Consider the following 21546-nt stretch of genomic DNA (forward strand, 5'->3'; position numbering starts at 1 on the left):
GACCGCACATTCTTACTCAGAAGATTGGAAGAAGTGGGACCACTCAAATAGGGCTCGAAATGAAGGTTGGTTAAGCGGGAGCTAAAAGCAGCTCCGGGGTATCCAGCATTAACCAGCGACCAGGAGCTACAACTGTGGGAACGAGGAGCTAGTACATAGTGTTTCGCAAATGCAACTTCCACATAAGATGCAAACATATTACTGTGTCTATTATTTATGACCGCTTATGCATTAAATGGTGTAAAGAGATGTCTGATTATTTTTAGATTGCCTAAATGCACAGTTAAATTCACATAGGTGTGTTTGATTGGCATCAGTTGGCCTGGGGATCCAGAAGTAGTTCCAGGAAGCTGTTGGTTTCAAGCTAAGCAGGCTCTTCTAGGCTACAAGCAGGAGCTAAATAGCTCTCATCCAGCTCCCCTCAATTTCAAACCCTGTCAGCACAACGTTAAAATGGCTACAATCATTCCTCATGGATAAAAAAGAAATCACATGGCTTCCCCCCTTTCCATTCCTACTCTTGGAAAATAACCTGTGGAGCCCAGCAAGGATCAAGCCAATCACTCCTCCTTTTTAACATCTACATTGCCCTACTTACGAGGCTCATACAAAAACTGTCATCTGCTACAACTGTGCAGGTGAAACACAAGTCGTCTTCAAAATGTCCAGCAGCAATGAGACCAAAATCGCCATGACCAATTGCCTCAGACGGGTGGACCCGTGGGTGACCACAACCGCCTAAAAACTCAAAACCGGACAAGCGAGAAATCATGATAGGCTCGCCCAAAGAAGCACCACTATCAAGGCCTATGGGAATTGGCACCTGCCAAAAAACCTCGGACCGTATCAAGAATCTTCAGATCCTTGTGGATTATGGGCTCCCCCTGGAACCACAAATCAACACGTTAGTTAAGAAATGTTTCTACAAGCTTCACTCAGTCTGATGGATAATGCCGTTCTTCACCTTCTCGCATAGGACCCTTGCCGTCATAGCGCTGTTCCAATCAAGAATAGAATACACCAGTATTGCGCCTCAGCATGCTTCAGCATGTCAAACTACCACATGAAGAAACCTCAACGCTTACAGGCCTCAGAAGCAAGACCCTTGCTGGGACTCGATAGGAGGGAACGCATTACTCCACCACTAAGAACTCTACACTTGCTGACCGTTAAAAACAGATACGCTTCAAAGCATTCTCCATTGCCTGCAGAGCTCTTCAAGGCCATGGAGCTGAATTCATCTGATCAAAGATTACCCAATACCAACCAAGAATGACACTAAGGTTCCATGCTCTACGCTAGAGGGAGACACAGGATCAGACTTCTCCAACCTGGGGAGCAAACTCTGGAACACTCTTCCAAAGCAAATCCGTGCAATTGAGGACAACGTTATTTTCAGGACAACACTAAAGGCCTGGCTTTTCAATGCTTAATTAACTAATAAACCACTCAGGAACCAGAAGCTGACGTCTCCCTGCCTCAACCCTTTTAACCGCTGCGATCAAATGCACTATACCACTAATACTCCTACTAGTAAGATATTTGCGTGCAGCAATTGAAAACTGCTCCAGCACAACAGACCTCAATCAACATAACGCTGCACCTCTACAACCAACTTGCAGACCCGTCCTGGCCAATCCTACATCCTGGCACCTTGAGCGTGCAAGGCCCCCGAAGACACAAATGCCTCCCTACTCTCGTTGCAGGGCACCTAGGAACAGACTCTCACACGAGCTTGGGTACTTCTAGTCTGCAAGCATAGAGACAGTAATGTTTTTGATCCATTTTGACTCTTTCCTTACTAACCTGATCCAAGCCCTCTGTGTTGTTAGTCATCAGGCATAGGCAGCTCAGCTTCATCCACAAGTGGCATTGGGTTCTGGGACTTGGAGACTAGTAGGCAGATCCGTCCTCCAGCCGGAAGAGGATCTGAGCATCATCCACATGCATCGGAAATTGCAAGATATGGAGACGTGTGTGGATATAGAATAATAAAGAGGACACTGAGGATTCGCTGGCAGAATCCCAAAGAGGATCCTTTTCATGGTTCAATTGAGGGAGGTGCCTTTTTTCTTTTTTCCTGCCGCCAACTCGGTTGGAGAGAGAATTAATGAATTCACACTTGGATAGTGCCTGACACCCTCCTTCCAGAATTGCAGGTGGCCATGTTGCATTTCATGGGTGGCTGTTTCATGCGCAACAGAGACATCAAAAAGGTTCAACCCTTATCCCCATGTGGCCCTTGTTCAGAGGGATAATCAGTTCTTCTCTAATGCTGGCCACTGTCAGTGTTCGTTACTTCCAGGTCAGAGGTCCTGTAGCCAATAGGCAATCGCTTTGCAGAATGCTCCTAGTTTAGGACATGTTTGAAATGTGATGGTGCTTAGTTGGGTTTTGGGGGGAGGGTTGCATGTGTTTTCTTTAATATACGAGTGACTATGGCACATTTCAACAGTTCAGGAACTCAACCATGTTGAAGATGTTGAGCGGGTACATGATGTTAGTTTCCTTGAGACGAGAAGCCAATGACGGTTCTGCTGGCTTGTTTGACGCCTTGATAAAGATATTCGACTTCCTGGCTGGTGTCACATTCAGTGGTTGGGAGGTTGAAAAGTATGAGTGTAGCCGGGGAGGAGATTTGTGTTGTGACTGATTGCGACGTTCTGTTTATAAGAAGGTATGTAGGGTGTCAGGTCTGCCCTGGGGCACAGATTCCGATATTGAGAAGTTCTGTCTCACGATAAACCTCAAAAATATCCTTGATTTGTTTGAAGCCTCCTTAAGTCTTATAGTGTATGACATTTCTCTAGTGTAGTCACAGATCCGAGATATTCGCTCATTTGCATTCGGTCCTGTACTCATCCGAGTCCGATATGTGCCAACATGGATCAAGGATTTGGTTAGTCTTTTCATGGTGGAAATCTTAAGGTTGACCCATATTCTGGCACCCTAAGTTCTTATTTCACCCTGAAGCCCGACGGTGTCAAGGGCGCTGACTGTTTTGTGGCTGCATTATTGTTCCCGCTGTGAGTTCACCCTCCCAGTTTGACTTTGTAGCAGGACAACCAGCAATGTAAGGGGAGGGTTGGACATCAGGTTATGGATGAGTGATCCCTTCGGCAAGCAGGTTATGGATGAGTGATCCCTTTGGGAATCGGGTTATGGATGAGTGATCCCTTTGGGAATTGGGTTATGGATGAGTGATCCCTTTGGTAGTCCAGCATAATGGGCTGATGGGCAGAGTAGATGGAATGTTGATGGAATGATGGAATGTTGTGGAACTGACTGTTCTGTTTAAAGAGGTAGTCCGACACATTACGTTTGTACACTGGCGGGGCCCGAGATGAAACTGTCGAACCCCTTGGCGCATAGTAAAGGGAAATGGCTATGGTTTTTGATCTTGAGGGTATTGCAAATAACGCGGACAAGATAATTTCATTCATGCTACTTTATCAGGATAGTAATTTCTTTCTCTGGTCTGTTATAGAATGTTCTTCACGCCAAAAGTAGCATTTTCACAATTGGTGTCTTCTCCTAGGGCCTGGGCCCCCTCTATCACCCATGTCTTCATCTCCCTGGTCGGGGACAAAAATGTTCTCTTCCTGGCTCTTCCGAGACCCGAGCTTCGGCTTCTCTCTTCTTTTCCATTTCCTTGGGTACTGCTTCTGTACTTTCTTGTCCTGTTGTCCCTCCATTTGATCTGGTTTTGAATGTGTCTTTTTCTCTCCTTTCACAGCCTGCTGGTTTCTCATTTCTATCCACTTTCCCCTTCCCTCCTCCCTCCTCTGTGCCTCCTCTTCAATTCCTTCCTTCTATCCCTGTCAAAACGCCACTTTCTCCTTCCTTAGAAATGTAGTATAATGTTGTTTGGCTCTCTCCTTCCTCACCTCTTCCTCTACAGCCTTATCTATCGATGAACTTAACGTTGTCATGCTTTTGCCACCACTTCTACCTTTTTACCTCCTTTGTCCTCTTACGCGTAGGCTTATTTCTTCTCCCCTCCCTGGTCTCCAGGGACCTTCGCTTGCTTGTCTAGATCTGGGCGCTCTGCTTGACCTTTGACCAGTATGGTTTCTATCTCACTTTTTACCTCAGTGTTCAGTCTCTGGGTGCCTCTTATCTTCTAGCCGGCCCCTCATCCAGTCTGTTCCACCTAGTCCCCAGTATTGCCTCCTGCTCGCACCATGACTCTCCACTTCCCCTCCATTCTGCCCCCTCCCCGGCACTGCTTTCCATAACTTTCCTAGGTGCCCCCCCCTGTGGTGTTCTGTGGCTTCCTGGTTCATTCGGGTTCCTCCTATGGGCTCTCATTTCCGGCTTCCTGGGCCTGAGCTTGACACAGAGGCTTCCTTGCTCCCGCCTCCTTTCCACCTCTTCCTCCAGTTAGGTCAGTGACTAGTCTATTACCCCAGATTCTCCCACTCCTCCCTCATTGCCTGGCTGTAGTGGGCCTGGCTGTAGTGCTCCTCTCCAGCGTGTTCCTCAACTCCCCCCCCCACCGCCCATTTTAGCCACTTCCCAAACTCTGTAGCATTGGTGATCCTCGCGTATCCATCTCAGATTGGTCACCAGTGTACCTTTAACCATGGGCTCAGAATCACCAGCCCAACGTAGCTGTGCAATGCCCTATAGGAACCTGTGGGTCAGCAATTACAATGTTGGTCGGTGTAACAACGAATGCACCCTGACATCACCAGGTCTGCAACAACTCCTTCTGTACGCTGCCCCCTTTCTCGTGACCTAGACTTGCTGTCCTTTCTACCGTAAGACTGGTGTGACAGAACAAGTCCTCTTCTGATTCTCTTGCGCAATTACATGTTGCCTGTGATTGAGACTTGGATGAGGGTAGACAATACCAGACAGGGTAGAAAGAGAAACTGTGCAAGCCCGTCCCCACCTCCCCCGGCCTCCTTCTATTCCTCTGCTCTTACCCCTCGGTGCAAGCTCACTGAGAGGAGTCCAGCGCAGATCTTTGTGCGATAAGGAAATGACAACTCGGGGATCTGGAAGGACCTGCTGGCTCTGGGGGCAAAAGGAAATGCTTCTACTAGACCCGTGACGTGGGTCTGTTTCACCGCTAACTCTACAGTTTATTTAAGGGGTGTTTCTACGTTTTTATACCATAAGGAGAGGCATTAATCAACCTTCCAAAAGGGGGGGCACCGGGGTGAACGCCAAGCGTTTCCCCTGGGGTCGTTTTGGGCACTCTGCGCATAGCGCACCTCCCAGGGGTATTTAAGGGGCCAGGGAAGGTTCGCAGGTGACGGTTGAGGACAAGCGTTTGTCCCCGCCCGCCCACCACCTTTCTTTTGGGGCCAGTAAAGGGGCAATATGTATTGGGGGAGGGGGATTTTGATTAGGAATTTTTGTTTTCCCCCCTCTCATCGTTTTTTTTGTGAGTTTTTTGGAATAATATTAAAGGGTCTGGGGGTGACTGGTAGTTTTCATGTGACAGGCCGGGGCATTAGTTGGGGGATGTTTATGTAAGGTTCTCTCGTTGCTGATGTGACAGGTCAGTCTAGCTCCAGGTCGGAGGAAGGAGTAGTTTGGTTTAGAGGGGAGTTGAAGGGGTGTGAAGTTGTTTTTACCAGGGGCATGGCGCACTTTGGATGAGGAGGGAGGGAAGCACAATGGGGGAATAGCGCGGGAAAGGATGGGGATGGTGCTGTTTGCACGAACGGGCTACCCTGGGGGTGCTAAGAGGGGGAATAGGTATTGAAGATGGAGGGGCATGGCCCCGGGGAGAAAGCGGGAAGGAAGGCTTGAGAAGATGGTAAGGAGAAGCTAGCGAACATGGAGCATGGGATAGGTAGGGAAGAAGTTGAACTGCATTCATTATTTAATTGTTGGGAGAATTGAAATTGTTTAATTATTAATTTGTTTGGCAAGTTGTTAATACAGTTTTGTGAGTCTGTAAGTCCAGGGAGCCAGGTTAGCGTTTAATTGTGAGCTTTGGCCTGTCACATTAAAGCGACGTTTACACTACAAGTGAGTCTGGGTGTTTTGTGCAGTAAGCCCAAATGTATGGTGTTGCAAACAGTGGCCAAACTGGTCACTGCAGCACGCCTCAAAATAGGTGCTTGCCACTTGGTGAGGGTAACTGACACTTGGCGAGTCAGAACGTGCTTGCCGTGTGAATGTGGCTTAGTAAGGGGGCGAACAACTTTCTATGCCTTTCCTCTTGAATTTTTTACCCCTCCACTAAAGCAAGAGTTAGAATGTCCAGTGGTTTAAAGCGTAAAGTTGCCACCACCCTTTCGAGAGCTCTTGGAAAATCAGTGGTATCAGAGTTTGAGATTGCAAGGTGCGGAGAGAGTTGCACCTTACTTTTCCATCATATATAATCGCTCAGTCTAGAAGCGAAACATGACCTAATATTGATTATAGACAAGAAGCGAAACATGACCTAATATTGATTACAGACAGCTAGAATGTCCAGAGTGTTGCAGGGTGAAGTCCACATCCTTCGCTGAGGTCTGGGAAGATCATGGGTCTCTGTAAATGAGGGCCTGATGTCTAGTGCCATAGTGATGTCTAGTGGGCAAGTGCCAGGAGGCTGGGACCACGACGGATGGTCACAGACAGAAAACCTAAAAAGCAGAGGTTTAGGGACAGGCAGCACATGATGGCCACATGCCCATGAGATGTGACCAGTTTTGGATACTAGCTGTTGCAACCTCACTGCCTTTGGAGTTGACACCCCCGTGCTTCTTTGTGTAAATCTGGGCCATGCTGATATCCCTCAGTGTGTTAAAGTCGAATTGTAGCACCTGTAAGCTAGGAATGCAGGTTTCCACTAAGCTCAACAAGCCATCTGACTGCTAGTGGAGTGGAGCGGCTGGAAGGGCATGGGGCCAGAGTCCAGTTTGTAGAGTCAATGATTAAGAATGAAACCCATAGAGTTCGCGGTGAGTCACCTTCTCCTTTGGACCATCCTGCGGCTCAAGTAAATAGCCCACCTGAGGCCCAAAGCCCACAGATTTAGATTCATGCACACTTCTCCAAATCGTGTGCACGTGATCCGTCACCATGTTGGAGCGGTGCCAAGCTCCAGCCAGAGTGGGTGGGACTGTTAATCGTTAATTTATGAAGGTCAGGCAGTCCACTTGTTTGACTTGTCAAATCTGCTGAGATTCTTGCTTTTTGCAAATTTTTGTTTTGTTTCGTTTTGGGAATCTCGTGTTAATTTGCGAAATTGGCACTAACCTGACGTTGACAACCCCGTTAACACAAAATGAATCTGGCGGGTGCTTGAAGTTGTAATTGGTTATTTATAACACGTTTAACACCCATAGGATTCTAAGTGAGGACCCGGGGATCGAACCTGTGTTGCTCCGCATCGTCTTGCTTCCAAGGTGAGCATTTTGCCCTTGAGCTATCCTCCCGAGACAGTTACTGTGAGGATGGTGAGGTCCCCGGAGGCTTGTGTATGCTTGCTTCGGTCTGACTGACTCTGAGACCTTAAATGCTCACAATCTTTGCCTCCATGATCTGCCCATCACTCATTCTCTCCACCTCTTCCCATGTATTCGCCATCATCGGATTACAGCAACTCTGTTCCAAGGCCATGTTCCAGATACTAGCATCTCATTGGACGTGGCCAATAAGCCCAATTAATCGCAATCACTTTCTTTCTTTTTAGTCTGATCGTTTCTGTATTCAGGATTGGGTTGGTTGGCTGCATTCCCAGTATTCGTCCACGCCCACGCTTCTCTTCGACCACACCATCTGATTTTTCTCTCTCAATTTCCAGTTGGCATCTCTGCATACGAAGTCTGTGTGGTATTTCTGCAGTGTATGGCATTTAAGAAGGATCTAGGCCTTCTGTGTTGGGGGGAGGTTGGTAGGGAAGGGCATTTTCAAGGGCCTGCAACAAAGAATGTTAGTTATTTATCAACACAAATGCAACTGTGCATAACAGACCAACACATTTTGCAAAAATGATTATGGCAGGATATTAAGGAGAGGGGGCCCTGGGTGAAGGGGTGTGGTGTTCCGGAAGGGAAAATTTACCAGCAGTTCTGCTGGAAGTAAATGACCTAATTAAGAGATGACAATTCTGGAATTTTCACTCACTACTACTTTGTTATTGCATTTTCACCCCTTCGGGTACATTTTTATTAAGGTATTATTATTATTATGATATTTATTGAGTGCGGACCTAGCTTCGAGAAGCAGCGGAGTGCTTTACAGAGGTGTACAACAGTACAGATTGCAACAGAGCGCTTTAAAGAGGAGAGGTATACAACAGCACAGTTGCATAAAGGATCTCATTTCAGAGGTAACGACAGAACAGATATACATTGGGGATGGATATAGAGGAGCACCGGGGAGGGGTACAACTGTACAGGGTGGCGGGGAGGAGAGAGGCAGACAGTGTTTAGTGGGTCAGGTGGTGACGTGATGGACTAAGTGTTGAGGAGAGAGACTCCTTGAAGAGGTGGGTCTTGAGTTCTTTTCTGAATTGTAGGAGCATGGGGGCGAGTCTGATGCTGTTGGGGAGGAGGTTCCATAGTCTTGGGGCATAGGCAGATTTGAATGGGGCCACAGTGATCAGACAGAAGGTGGCGTGGCCCCTGCAATCTCCGCACACTGTGCTCAACCTCAAGCTTCTCTGTTGTATATGTATAGTGCCTGCACGCGGTCTGCTCTCACTCGCACTCTATCTACCCACCTGTACAGGAAGCTGGATCTCCCGGAAGCTGCGGCAGAGGCGGCCTCGAAGCTTGATGTTGAGCTGCAGGGTCACCGGTTGGAGGCAGCGCAGGAGCAACTTCGTAAACCTCGCATCGTGAGGGTAGGGCTCATCCAGAACAAGATCGTCCTGCCCACCAACAAGCCCGTAGGAGAGCAGGTACTTGGTAAAATGCTTGCAGTGCTATTTAGACACTGGGATAGTTAGGAGCAGCACATTAGGGTAATGACACTGTGGCTGGGGGCGCTACATCTAGTGGAAACAACTCATGAGGGTTCACAAGAAAGAGCAATGACAACTGTTGGGACCAGCTGTGCTCTGTGAACCTCCAGTAGACACTAACTGTTGGGGTGTGTGCCCCATCTTGCTCTGGTTGTCAGTAAGGGGTTTGTGAATAGGCAGCCCATCCACTTACTTAGGCATCATACCTACACACAGGGCACTGAAGGTGATATTTGCAAATCTTACTGGTAATCTTCATTACTCCTAGACCTAATCTTACTCGTCCCAGGGTTAAGGCAAAGGTAGGTATTGCGAAGAGAAAGAAGGCTGTGGAGGCAATGTACATTTTCATAGCTAATCTCGTTTCGTTGGCTGCCGTTTGCAAGGAAGCTTATCTTCTTTTAGCTAGGTTATTTGTTCTAGGACATCTTGAACAAGTAATTTATACTTATTCAGCACTAACTGCTGAAACTCCTGGACAGCATTGTTACAGTGAGTCTGGCCCATGGAAACAACATTTGGTGGCGTGCATTAAGCAAGGATTTTCCTGGAAGGAAAAACACACAGAAATCCGACAGCGCCAGTTCTGTTAACACAGTAATACACCTGTGCAGACCTTTCCCAAACCATGGGTTCGGAGAAGCACTGGGTAGATCCCCGTTTGATAATCAATGTCCAGAAGCCAGTTCTAAATTCTGGCACCACATTCATAAGTGACCCAAATGGTTTGTTTAAAAAAAAAACATGTATTTTTTATTTCGCACTTGGCTTGGATATCAAACCTTTCACTAACCACAATAAACAATTTTCAGAGAATAATAAAAGACACTACCTAAATATTTTTTTAAAAGTCACATATCAATACTCTCAATCTTATTCAACAATTTAATCTTTCAACATCTAAAAAATAAAGATCAAATCATTGTAATCCAAGTTCTCCTATTTCACAGATATGTCGTTTTTAGCATTTATACAAAAAATGATCTTAAATAGATTTCCTAGCGCTCCAACTCACAAAAAACATAATCACCTTAAAAGTCGTAAAATTATTACGTTTAAATAACCATTGCTCAGATGCCAATTAAAATAGGTTCGAGTAGTTTCTTTATTCAAGGGGTTCAAACCAAACCTACAGCTTGGAGAGCCGTACTCCTCTTTACTTCGTAGGCCCAGCACCTCTCGTAGATGGCAAGTTAAGCCTCATGCGTTAAAAAAGAAATTCGACACTTCATATCCAGATATTTTTCCAAATAATTAGGAAACTGATTCATGGATTTATTTTCTTTGCTAAAATTATTAAACAGTTTGTATCCTCCACATTGAGGCTGAGTTTCAATCCAGTCTTTTTTCCATAGCTTTAGCTTTACAGGAACTGGGTTTAGAACTAACAATGACTAATCCCCCACACTAACGTGAGATGGGGGTTTAGATTCTATTAAAGACAAGGAGGCGATTATTATGCACTACAATCTTTACTCTGAAACCACAGCAGCAAAGAAAAAACTTTTACAAACAAAAAAGTTTCAACAACAGAACTAGATAAAGTTCAATGTCAATGCATGGGGAACTCCCCAAACCATCATGGAGGATAGGTCATCTCCTGCAGGGGACCAATGAGCAGGGACCCTCTTCTATATATGTCCATTACTCTAACCCCAACCCCTCTTTCTGCAGCTGTCTTGCACCAAAAGTCCAATGAAACGGTTGAACTGCGTAGCACGGAGAAAGAATCCATCGAAACTGGAGATCTCCACCTTCCCGCAGCCTGAATCTATGCCGAAGTTCTTCTGGATAGGACTTCTCATCCAAAATCACGCACTCCACAACTTGTTACTGCGAGCCACACTCCTGATGAGAACCTCAACTCGTGGCCGAAATCACGCACTCCAGAACTTGTAACTGCGATCCACACTCCTGAGCAGAACCTCAACTTGTACCTGTAAGAACAACAAGCAAGAAGGGTGGGTGGTTGGGAAGAACAACAAACCAAAGAATGTTCTCACTTGAACCACCTGTGTACATGCGTATCACAATTGCCATATCATATCATATCATATCCAGGGTGGGTGGGAGGGATAATAATCGCCTCCTTGTCTTTAATAGAATCTAAACCCCCATCTCACGTTAGTGTGGGGGATTAGTCATTCTATGACAAGACAGGAGGCTCATATTATGCAAGTTCAAAGCCCTTGCATCTCATTAGTACGTACAAAATGATCCAATATAATAGATAATATAATAAAATAATAGGAAAGGAAACATTTTTTTTTTTTTAAATGCTTTCATTAAATCAATCTGTTGACCAATCAGAGAATTGCCCAAGACTAGGTTGCCCGAAAAGCTGTCTTATAAGGCAAAGTCAAATCCACTGCAAGAAAAACAGGAACGTGCCAAATCCAGCGTTCCTTACAGGCCACCAAAACCAACTGGTTAAAAGAGGGGAAAACATTGAACAAAGTTTTCCTATACTAATAGGTTAGGAAAAAACCATCTGAAATAAACACCTATGTTGTTCAATCAAATATTCAAAACACTTAAATTCGTACCATTTTTGGGGACCTAGAAAGCAAACCAATGAAAACAAACACCTAGCTCTCCTGGAGATAAAGAAAAGTACCCCATAGGGGTGAAAGTCTTATAGGTTCCATCCCATGCATTAAAGGAAGATATCGCATTAGAAACAGGGCATGTCACAGAACTACACTGGGGAACCAAGAGGGAAAGACAAATCTTCAAAAGGGTAAAATGGGAGTAAAAAATCATTTTTATAAATTTTGTAATAGGACAATCCATCCTGAGCGGAGCTGAAAAGCAATAGAATTAATCTACAATTGTCTTCAGACATATGTGTATACTAAGGAGGGAAGTCTTCTGGAGGCAGAAGCAGAATGGAAGAGAGGGCCCCACCTGAGAAGCTAAACCCGTCAAACCGCCAACACGGAGACCCTCAGACCTCCCGAACTCTTGAAGAAGGACTCTGCTACCATGACAAAAGGCAGATATTATAAACCTGATCCTTAAGAGGCCAAACTTGGCAAGAAGAAAAAATGTATCCGACATCCAATCACTACCATTATAGTGATATCTAAACTCCTTTGTAGGTATGCCCGGTGCTTGAACCTTGATCCCTCCTCCCTGGTGATAAATCCCCTAGCGGATCAAAAGTAACCGAAGGAGGACACCAAATTTCCAAAATCTTAGCAAGACTCTAAACTGCAAAGAACTGATCACTAAATGGTTAAACTGAAGGTGTACACCAGAAGAGGTCCAACCTATATTTCAGCCAATTTGCAGATCTTTGAAGCTCACAGCACCCTGAGCTGGCACCTTACTGCAAACAAACTCTTGTGAAAACCCCAAAGGTCCACCTGCCATGCAGGTGACTATGATAATCAAGTCATCAACCAAATATATATTCCAGCACTCTGGTAATCGTAGCGGCAGACACCGTCTGAAAGTTAATGTATAGACTCTGGAACGCATCGTGATAGAGGGTCATAACGTGGATGGGGGATAGTATCACTCCCAGACCCCTCTATCCCACCAAGGGATATTGAGCCTTCCCAAAAGAGGAGAAACCTCCCCCACTTATCCAAAGGAAAAACCTTGCAATCCAGAAAGAAAACTACCCTGAGGACCACATTAAAGCCCCGCTTTACACCGTTAAGAGAAATAAATACCCACTAGCGCCTCTAACCAATCCCCTGACTGGACAGACTCCAGTTAACTTATTGAAATACCAGAGATTAGCACAAAGGAAAGTAACAGACGGGAGGGAAATGCTCAGTGCGAGTCTGCACTGGTCACCCGCCAGAACTCCTGTAAAAAGGAAAAAACTGAAACCATTGGATACTCCCAGAGGTGTAATATTATGATGCAATCTCCCCCAAGGATGGCAGGAAGGGGAATGAGGGGGAAAGAACTCTGGATAATTACCAATGCCCTGTAAATGCAAGGTTGAGAAGAAATCTGGGACCACTGTCCCCTCAAACCCTGAGGTCTGAGTCACTGTATTCATGTGAGGCTGACTGGCCACTAAGGGAATCAGGGGAAGGAAAAAACTAAGCACATTGTCCATAGCAAAACAGTACTTATACAGTACTACGAACCCTCAGGTATATGAGTGGTGCTTAACACTACTACGAGCGTTGTGTGGTGTGAGGTGTTCACTTATCGATCTCAGCAGGATAAAAGACTGATGTAGACCTTTCCAAAATTAGGAACCTGTATCAGAACGGTCAGCACGGATATGAAAACAGCACTCTAAAGAGGTTAAGCAACGCTCATGAGGGTACAGAAGCCTGCGTGTACTCCTCGAGCAGAGGAGAAGTTGCAACACACTGTTAGACGGTTAGCTGAACCATAGGCCAAGCTTTGGGAGGAAAAACATGAGGCAGGCGCCAGCAAGTTATTATTTGGCAACTCGTCTAACTGATACCATCAAGTGTTTCCAAACACTCCATCCAAGTAAAACATGGTTGCTCAACTTGTCATGTAAAAAACTGAACGGTTACCCTCGAGCTGACCCTGTCTCCACCAGAAACCAAAAGAATAAGGAATGTCCAATGGGACAAAAGTAGGGGAGAACAAACGTCCCCACTAAAGAGAGCCTTAAGCCCTACAGACCTCAATAGAGGCATAACGCATCATCTTTATTCTTCCTCATGTTGAGAGAAAATACTGTAGCTTAATCAGCACTGGTATTGGGTGGAGCAATTGAGGTCGGGAATCAAAACCTAAGGAAGGACTGAGTTGTCCTGAAACTAACTAAGGTAAAGGGTGACAGAATTTTTAACTAAAAGATGAATGATAACACCAGAGAGATGGTTAGAGAGGAAGGTACAACCCCATATGGGTCTGTTTACAACCACTTCCACACTCTTTTCTTTAAAGCACTTAATAATAATAATAATAATTTGGCATTTATATAGCGCTACGAACCCTTAGGTATCTGAGCGCTGCTTATTATTACCCACGGTGTGGATTCAGGCTCTGCACTGATGTCAAAGCGAGCACTCTACTCGCTGTGCCACTTGACCGGCTAAAGAATATATAATAAATAAAGAATATATAATATATGAAATATATATAAAATATCCAAAGAAGAGGGGTTACGCCCTCACAGGGGACCGAATCCCCGGCCCTTATATAAGCTGATACTCACTGAGCTTTCTGGGCCACTGACAATTCTGAAAAAACGCAAATGTGTTCCAGTCAACACTTAAACATATTGTTTATCAAAGCGTACACTGAGCAAGTGCACCTCAACTGCTCACCCCAGCAGGGTGAGGCAACCAATAGTACACGAGGGAGCACCTCGCAGTAGGAACAAGGCGAAGCCTGAAACCGAGCAGGTTACTGCACGCCTACAAGACCAAACAATGGCGTCAGCCATATGCAGCACCTAAACAAAGCTGCCGACCTTAAGGAAGGAATACACTGAGCAAGTGCACCTCCAACTGCTCGCCCGAGCAGGGCGTGATAATCAGCAGTACACGAGGGGGTAACCTCGCATTAGAACTTAGGCAGAGCCTGAAACCGAGCAGGTTATGGTGCATGCCAGTTAAGGTAATTACCCAAGTTGCCCACTTTAAGGGAGGAAACACTGAGCAAGTGTACCTCAACTGCTCACCCTAGCAGGGTGTGGACACAGCCGTATACAAGGGGACCCCTCGCAGAAACCCCAGGCAACCTTGCCACCGAGCAGGTGACTGCACCTTTCCAGGGAAGATAACCCAAACAAAAGAAAACTGTCAAGTTGAAGGTAGGATACACTGAGCAAGTGCACCTCCAACTGCTCGCCCGTCAGGGTGTGATAATCAGCAGTACACGAGGGGGTAACCTCGCAATAGAATCAGGCTGAACCTGAAACCGAACTTATGGCACCTACAGTGAAGGCAAAGCACATAACTTAAGAAATAAGTAAATGAATAAATAAACAAAGAAAATAAAATAAAACTGCAGACTGGCAGTGCATCGGGCTCTTGCGCTGGATGGTCAGACTTTGACCTAACAAACCCACAGTCTATCAGTAAACATTCTTTCTTTCCAGCACTAAAGGTAAGGAAATGTGTTGTGTCACCAGGGATACGAAATTACAAACCTTTAACAAAACCAGATTTTTACTATTAAAATGTTTGTGCTATAATCTTTCTGAAGAAGTCATGAACCAACCAAATGCCCATTAGGAAATCCCTGCTCAACTGAGCAAAAAAGGTGACAATCAAATACCTCCACTGTAAAATACAATTATTTAAAATATAACAATTAAAATATCTAATCTTAAAATATACAAATAAACATGCGCTGGTCGGCCGCGAACCCTGGTCTTCCTGCATGGGAGACCTGCAGCTCTATATTTGAGCTAACTTGGCTCAGTACTGAAACAGAGGCTTTTGTTACAAACATAAGCCACAGGGGCAGGCCGAACCCAAAGCCTGCAGCACCTGGAATCCCCAGGTGACCATAAATCTGTCAAGGGGCACGAATTCAAACAGGCGAAATGAAGAGGGAACAGTGTAAACAACACTGCTCTCGCGCACGCCGGGAGCGAGTTGATTAATGCACTAGAAACACCTGAGTTTACAAGCGCGAGAAATTTTTAAAGAAGAAATAAATTAGAGAGCTCCCTCGAACTCACAACCTCATGGACTGTAGTCCGAAATTCAACCATTGCACCACTGCTTCAGCTGAAACAGGATGTATGAGCATAATACATATTTTCTTTTTGAAAGACACCAAAATGAAACCAACGGCCGCACGCGGCTATCCAGATACATTGTATCAAATACACAAATTCCTTTATAATAAAAGGTAATTAACATATATTTACCATATATGCCATATTCAAACTAATAAAGCCTACTACTGACAAACAATGTAAGACACAACTGAAAGGGGTGACTTAGCTCTGTGGTGTCAGCAGCAAAGAAAGAGGGGTTGGGGTTAGAGTAATGGACATATATAGAAGAGGGTCCCTGCTCATTGGTCCCCTGCAGGGTATGACCTATCCTCCATGATGGTTTGGGGAGTTCCCCATGCATTGACATTGAACTTTATCTAGTTCTGTTGTTGAAACTTTTTTGTTTGTAAAAGTTTTTTCTTTGCTGCTGTGGTTTCAGAGTAAAGATTGTAGTGCATAATATGAGCCTCCTGTCTTGTCATAGAATTCAAGTGACCTATCGGCTTCAGCTAGTGGAGCAAGGCAGTCCTTTTCCCTCTGCGAGAGCACCCAATCTCATTTACTTAGGCAATATGCCCCTTGACTGCGGGCCATTACTCCATAAGGTAACGGCCCCGGGGCCCTTAACGAAGGCCCCAGGGGGCATTATCTTATGCTGTAATGGCCCGCAGTCGAGGGGCATATTGCCATTAGTACCCCGGCCCGTTAGACCAGGGTACTCAAGTTTTTTTTTTTTTTCCTGGCTGCGAGACGGCTTGCATTCCGCAGCTGGGAAAAATAAAAGTTAAAAAAATGCCCGCCGCAGGCAGAAAACATAGTCCGCTTTCTCTTTCCATTGCGGCCATAGTAAACAAAGAAAATGGCCACCATGGAAGGGGAGAAGGGACTATTTGTAGTCCCGTATCCCTTTCTATGATGACCATTGAAAGAAATTGGAGGAAAAAAAGTAAACAAAAGAAATGGCATCCATGGAACACAGAGAAGGGACTACACGTAGTCCATTCTCCCTTTCCATGGCAGCCAGTCACGTGAATAACTCTGGGCCGTGCAGAGCTCCGAGCCTTCTAGGGCAGGTAAGGCCCGGGCGAGGGCCAATGAGCTTGCGTTTTACAAGCTCATTGACCCTTCCCGGGTACTTATCTCCATTACATCCTTTAAAATAGAAATCATGCCTGCTATCAGACATTTTCAATATAATGATAAAGCTTTCCACTGTACCACTTTTTTTAAGGAAAGAAGTCCTAGTTCATAACGAAGAATCTGAATCGGAATACTTTTAGGGATTCCCAATACATTTTTTCCAATATATACTCTCTAAAAGTTTCCAAATCTCATGAGAGGTGCATGAGCCGTCCTCCGCCCCATAACTCGGAACTGCCGCAGCTTTTAACTTATAAAAGTTGAGGACTGGCAGTATCGAGTAACGGGCACATTTGCAGTGTAAAGCAGCTGCCTGAATTGCTAATGGATTTGCTTTCACTGTTAAGCTCGTTACATAATGAGCCTAATTATCCTTACTATTTATAACAAATTCCCACGTGCATGTAAGTGTCAGCCTTTAATAGTGGGATTTCAGTTAGACACCTCGTAAATGAAATCTCCTTTGTGGTTCTGCCAGACTTTAAATTCATGATATTGAATTTAGCAGCATTTATTTTATTTGATTTGATTATTTATAACACGCTCAGAACAGACCAAACCGTATAAAGGTGCAGTGGCTACATAAACAAATCACCAAAGATCAGTACAAGCAGGAATCTAACAGAGAAAAGTGCACCTACCACCCCCAGCCCACGTTCTCCAACGGCCCCCTTTTATTGAAAGAATATTCGCCAAGGCATATCTTTGTAGGACTAAAAGCTGCCTTTGCAAACCTATTGGAGTTCAATCTAAAAGGACTAAAATGATTCGCATACAGCATCCATTGGATAGGGTGACTACCAATTGGCGTCAGGAAGGCCTTAACCTGTTCCGAAGGTTCTATGTGATACTTCTGCATTTTAAAGGCTGAGCACAACCAAGACCAATTTTGTTTGGCCATTTTTGTGTGGCCTTAACATGCCAAAATATCACATACTTTACCCCCTGCCACACACAATCTCTCTCTCTCTCTCTCTCTCTCTCTCTCTCTCTCTCTCTCTCTCTCTCTCTCTCTCTCTCTCTCTCTCTCTCTCTTTCCCTCTCTCTCTCTCCCTCTCTCTCCCTCTCCCTCCCTCCCTCCCTCCCTCTCTCTCTCTCTCTCTCTCTCTCTCTGTCGCTTTCTCTATCTCTCTCACTTTCTCTGCACCTCTAAAAAGCCCCTCCCTTCTGTCTTTTCAGCTATCCTCTCTCTGGCGCTCTGCTTCTCTCTCTCTCTCTCACTCTCTCTCTATCTCCCTCCTCCACTCCCCCTCTCCTCTGTCTTTGCAGCGCTCCTCTCTCAGGCACTCTCTCTCTCTCTCTCCCCGTCTCTCTGCCCCTCCTCCACAGCTCCACTCCCCTCCCTTGAGTCTTTTCAGCTCTCCTCTCTGGCTCTCTCTGGCTTTCTGGCTGGCGCCCTCTCTCACTCTCTCCCTCTCTCCCACCTCCTCTACCCCTCTGTCTTTTCAGCTTTCCTCTCTCTGGCTCTCTCTTGCGCTCTCTTTCTCTCTCTGTCTCTCTCCCTCCTCCACTCCCCCCTTCTCCTCTGTCTTTTCAGCTCTCCTCTCTCGCTCTCTCTCTCCTCCACAGCCCCTACCATCTGTCTTTCTCTCTCTCTCTCTCTCTCTCTCTCTCTCTCTCTCTCTCTCTCTCTCTCTCTCTCTCTCTCTCTCTCTCTCGATCTTTTTTTAAAAACGATTTATTTCACTTGATACCATTCCTAAGTAGCTTTCAAATCAGAACTAAACAAGTTACATAATGCAGTGGTTGAAATACAACCCTGCTACAGGCCTCTATGAGTTGGAATTGATTTAGAGAGCTTTCCTTTGTGATTAAGTTTAATTGGCAAGGAGGTATCAGGATAAAGGGCTATTAATATCTCTGATAAGTAGATATGGCATTTCCACATGCCCATCTTAGCCCACAGCAACTCACAATCCACGCTGTCAAAGGCTAAGGCAAAATCTATGTGAGCCGCATATACTACTGTAGCCTCCATCCAAACTCTCTTTTTGAACAAATTTAAAATTAGCCCATGTAGTGAAGTGCCCATGCCCTTGACTAAAGCCGATTGTCTGATATCGGATATGGCGATTTTCTCCACCCAATTCTGGAGCTCGAGGGAAACTAAGGTTGCACACAAACGTTGCTAGGGGCATCTAGTAGGACATATGTTTTGGCTCCAGGCGATCTCCATGTTAACATTGGGCACTCCTATAACCATCTTCCTAGAGTCAGGGATTTGTCCTTTCATAAGCACGTGACTAAAAATTTTGCATTGTTAGAGATCCCCCCTGTACCCGGAACTCTTAAATTACTGGCTTTCCTAATACGATCGAGCCCATCCTCCCAATTGCTCATCGTGGGAGCCAAGGCAGCTCGCTCTATAGCTGGTGGTTTCGCAAAAACTGATCTAAAAAAGCAAAATCTTCCAAACGGCTTCTGAGATGGGGTTTATGAGGACCGCCTACTGCAAGGTCTCGCCAGATTTGATCAGAGACCAAACCTCAACAGTTTTTTTAAATTGCAATAGCCGCTAGTAAGGCCTTGGATCATTTTGCCACGACAGGGCCCTATGTCCACAGAGCCAGTTCCTACACTTAAGCTTTAATTTCTTTTATTATAGCATCCACTCTTCCATCATAGGTTTGCCAGTTAACTTCAGCTCTCGCCTTAACTCTCTCTTTCTCTGCTGTACTGCCCAATCAAGAGTCTGTATGTTTGTAACCGAGTGTAGTTAATCCCACTCTCATTTCCTTAAAGTGACACAGGGTACTATCCTAGCTCACAAGGGGTTCTCTCCTCTCTTACATCAGCAAATTCCATCAGCAACATCGCATTTAACAAACCTAGACATTTTCTCCGGGTTCCACCTAATCCTATCCCCCCTCCATATTTACCTCAAATTTAAGGTTTTAGTTTTGTTCATTAATCCTAAAGACATCAAGGGACCATAGCACTTGCCGCAGACAAAAATGACTAAATACAGATCTTCTATTTCTTAATTCCACAGCACAGTTAAAAATGTTTGCTGACATCAAAATATAATCTAAAATTGCTGATTGATGACCTCTACCCCACATGGTCTTTGCGTATTATCTCCCATCGAGTATGCAGCCCTCTGGACTCCATGAGATTACACCAAGCTGGTCCTCTATATCTGGAGGCGCTGTGAGTTGTAACTTGTAAAGGAAAATGTACGTCCAGACTAGGGCAAGTGATGTTCAAATCTCTGACTAGGATAATGTCCAAAGTGTCTGGGTCCTTTAAACATTCATCTAGTAAATCTGCCACTCCATCTAAAAAAGCACGAGTGCTGATCCCCGCTGGCCTCCAGTACACATTTATTCAAACCAGAGCTCCGCCCCCTGGAACAAAGTTCCAATCAGAGAAAAGTTTGGCTGCTTGAGTATGATGATTAAGATGTCATTTTGTACGGCCATTAGTAACCCATAATAGGTCTCCCTTTTGCGCCCTTACATGCAGGGTTCGATAGAATGGGAAAACCGTTGCAGCTTGGAGCTTCTCTAAGCTAGGACTCTTGAAGACATACTATGTCAAAATCTTTCAGGTTTTTACCTTTTTTCCTGGAATAAATGATTAAATCCCCTACTATTCCAGGATCCCAATTTTTAAGCCCTCATGAGATCTTTCCCTGTCTAGTTACACCCCAGTGGAGACGTTATCTGACCCCAGGAAGCCGGCCACCCATGGCCATCTCCCCTCATTCCCTCTATTTGTATTACTAGTGGGGACTTCAAGACATGCCTAGGTATCTGATTTGCAAAGGTACAGGTCCCCTTAAATATAGCACGGCCATTTAAACATTGTTTCTCTCCCAGGGCTAAGGGCACTGGCATCCTATTTGGTCTATAATCTGCTCCAATGACCTCCGACAACTCACAGCCCATCGAGAGCAAAAGACAAGCAGACTCCAATAATACTTTACCCAGTAGTCGCAATCTCACATGTAAATACACAGTTGTATTACGTATCGCTACAAAATTCTACCTGATCTATATCTCTAGACTCAAGGAATCCCCGTTGTGGGACAGGATTAAATAAATGCAAAACATAAGCATAATTTGAATTCCTGTGAAATAGGTAAACACTCTAACAGCAAACAAGAACAATAATCAATTCTCTCCCTAAGAGATGTAGCTGGTCGATGAAATTTTCCTTTTTGCTTATCTGGAGCTATATTCAATGTCACTCTTTTTTTTGTTCTAATGACATGAAAGGCAGATGATTACTCCATTTCTGTTTCTCAGGAGCAGGGTTTGGCCTTAATCTTCTTTGCTCCAATGTCATAAAATTCTGCTGTCGTCTGGTTTCCCTGTCCACTTCCCGTCCAATAGAGCGTGCTACAGTAGAGGCGTTCCTTAGCACCTGTCCTTCAGGGGGAATTGGACTCATCATATCTTCGACTTAATAGATTGAGATGTTTAATAAAACTGCCTTTATCCCCTCCTCGTCGGTAAGAAGAGGGAGTCTTTCTTCATCTTCTGTACCCCCGTGTCCATCTGTGTGCCCCCTCCTGCCTCTGTGCCCATCTGTGTGCCCCCTCCTGCCCCTGTGTCCATCGGTGTGCCCCCTCCTGCCCCCGTGTCCATCTTTGTGCCCCCGTGTCCATCTTTGTGCCCCCATGTCCATCTGTGTGCCCCCTCCTGCCCCCAAGTTATATTTGTGCCCCCGTGTCCATGTGTGCTTGAGATCATGTGTGCTTGAGAAATAAATCTAACGGTTAGACAAGCTAAAGTCCAAGGAGGGAAACAAGTTAGTCCTGAACAAAGCTTTGGGACCCACTGAACAGCAACTCTAAAATAAA

The 21546-nt window shown here is 45.3% G+C and overlaps 1 protein-coding gene across 1 annotated transcript in view; it reads left to right on the top strand.

The window, feature by feature from the left end:
* Positions 1 to 21546, top strand: part of UPB1 (beta-ureidopropionase 1) — a 100649-nt gene that overhangs the window by 11584 nt on the left and 67519 nt on the right. The window contains exon 2 of the mRNA XM_069619863.1: positions 8683 to 8854. Within this exon, the coding sequence (XP_069475964.1) occupies positions 8683 to 8854 (172 nt within the window). The remainder of the gene's footprint in view (positions 1 to 8682; positions 8855 to 21546) is intronic.

This window comes from Ambystoma mexicanum, chromosome 10 (genome assembly GCF_040938575.1).
Source record: "Ambystoma mexicanum isolate Mex_15411 chromosome 10, UKY_AmexF1_1, whole genome shotgun sequence".
In the NCBI taxonomy this organism is placed as follows: Eukaryota; Metazoa; Chordata; class Amphibia; order Caudata; family Ambystomatidae; genus Ambystoma; species Ambystoma mexicanum.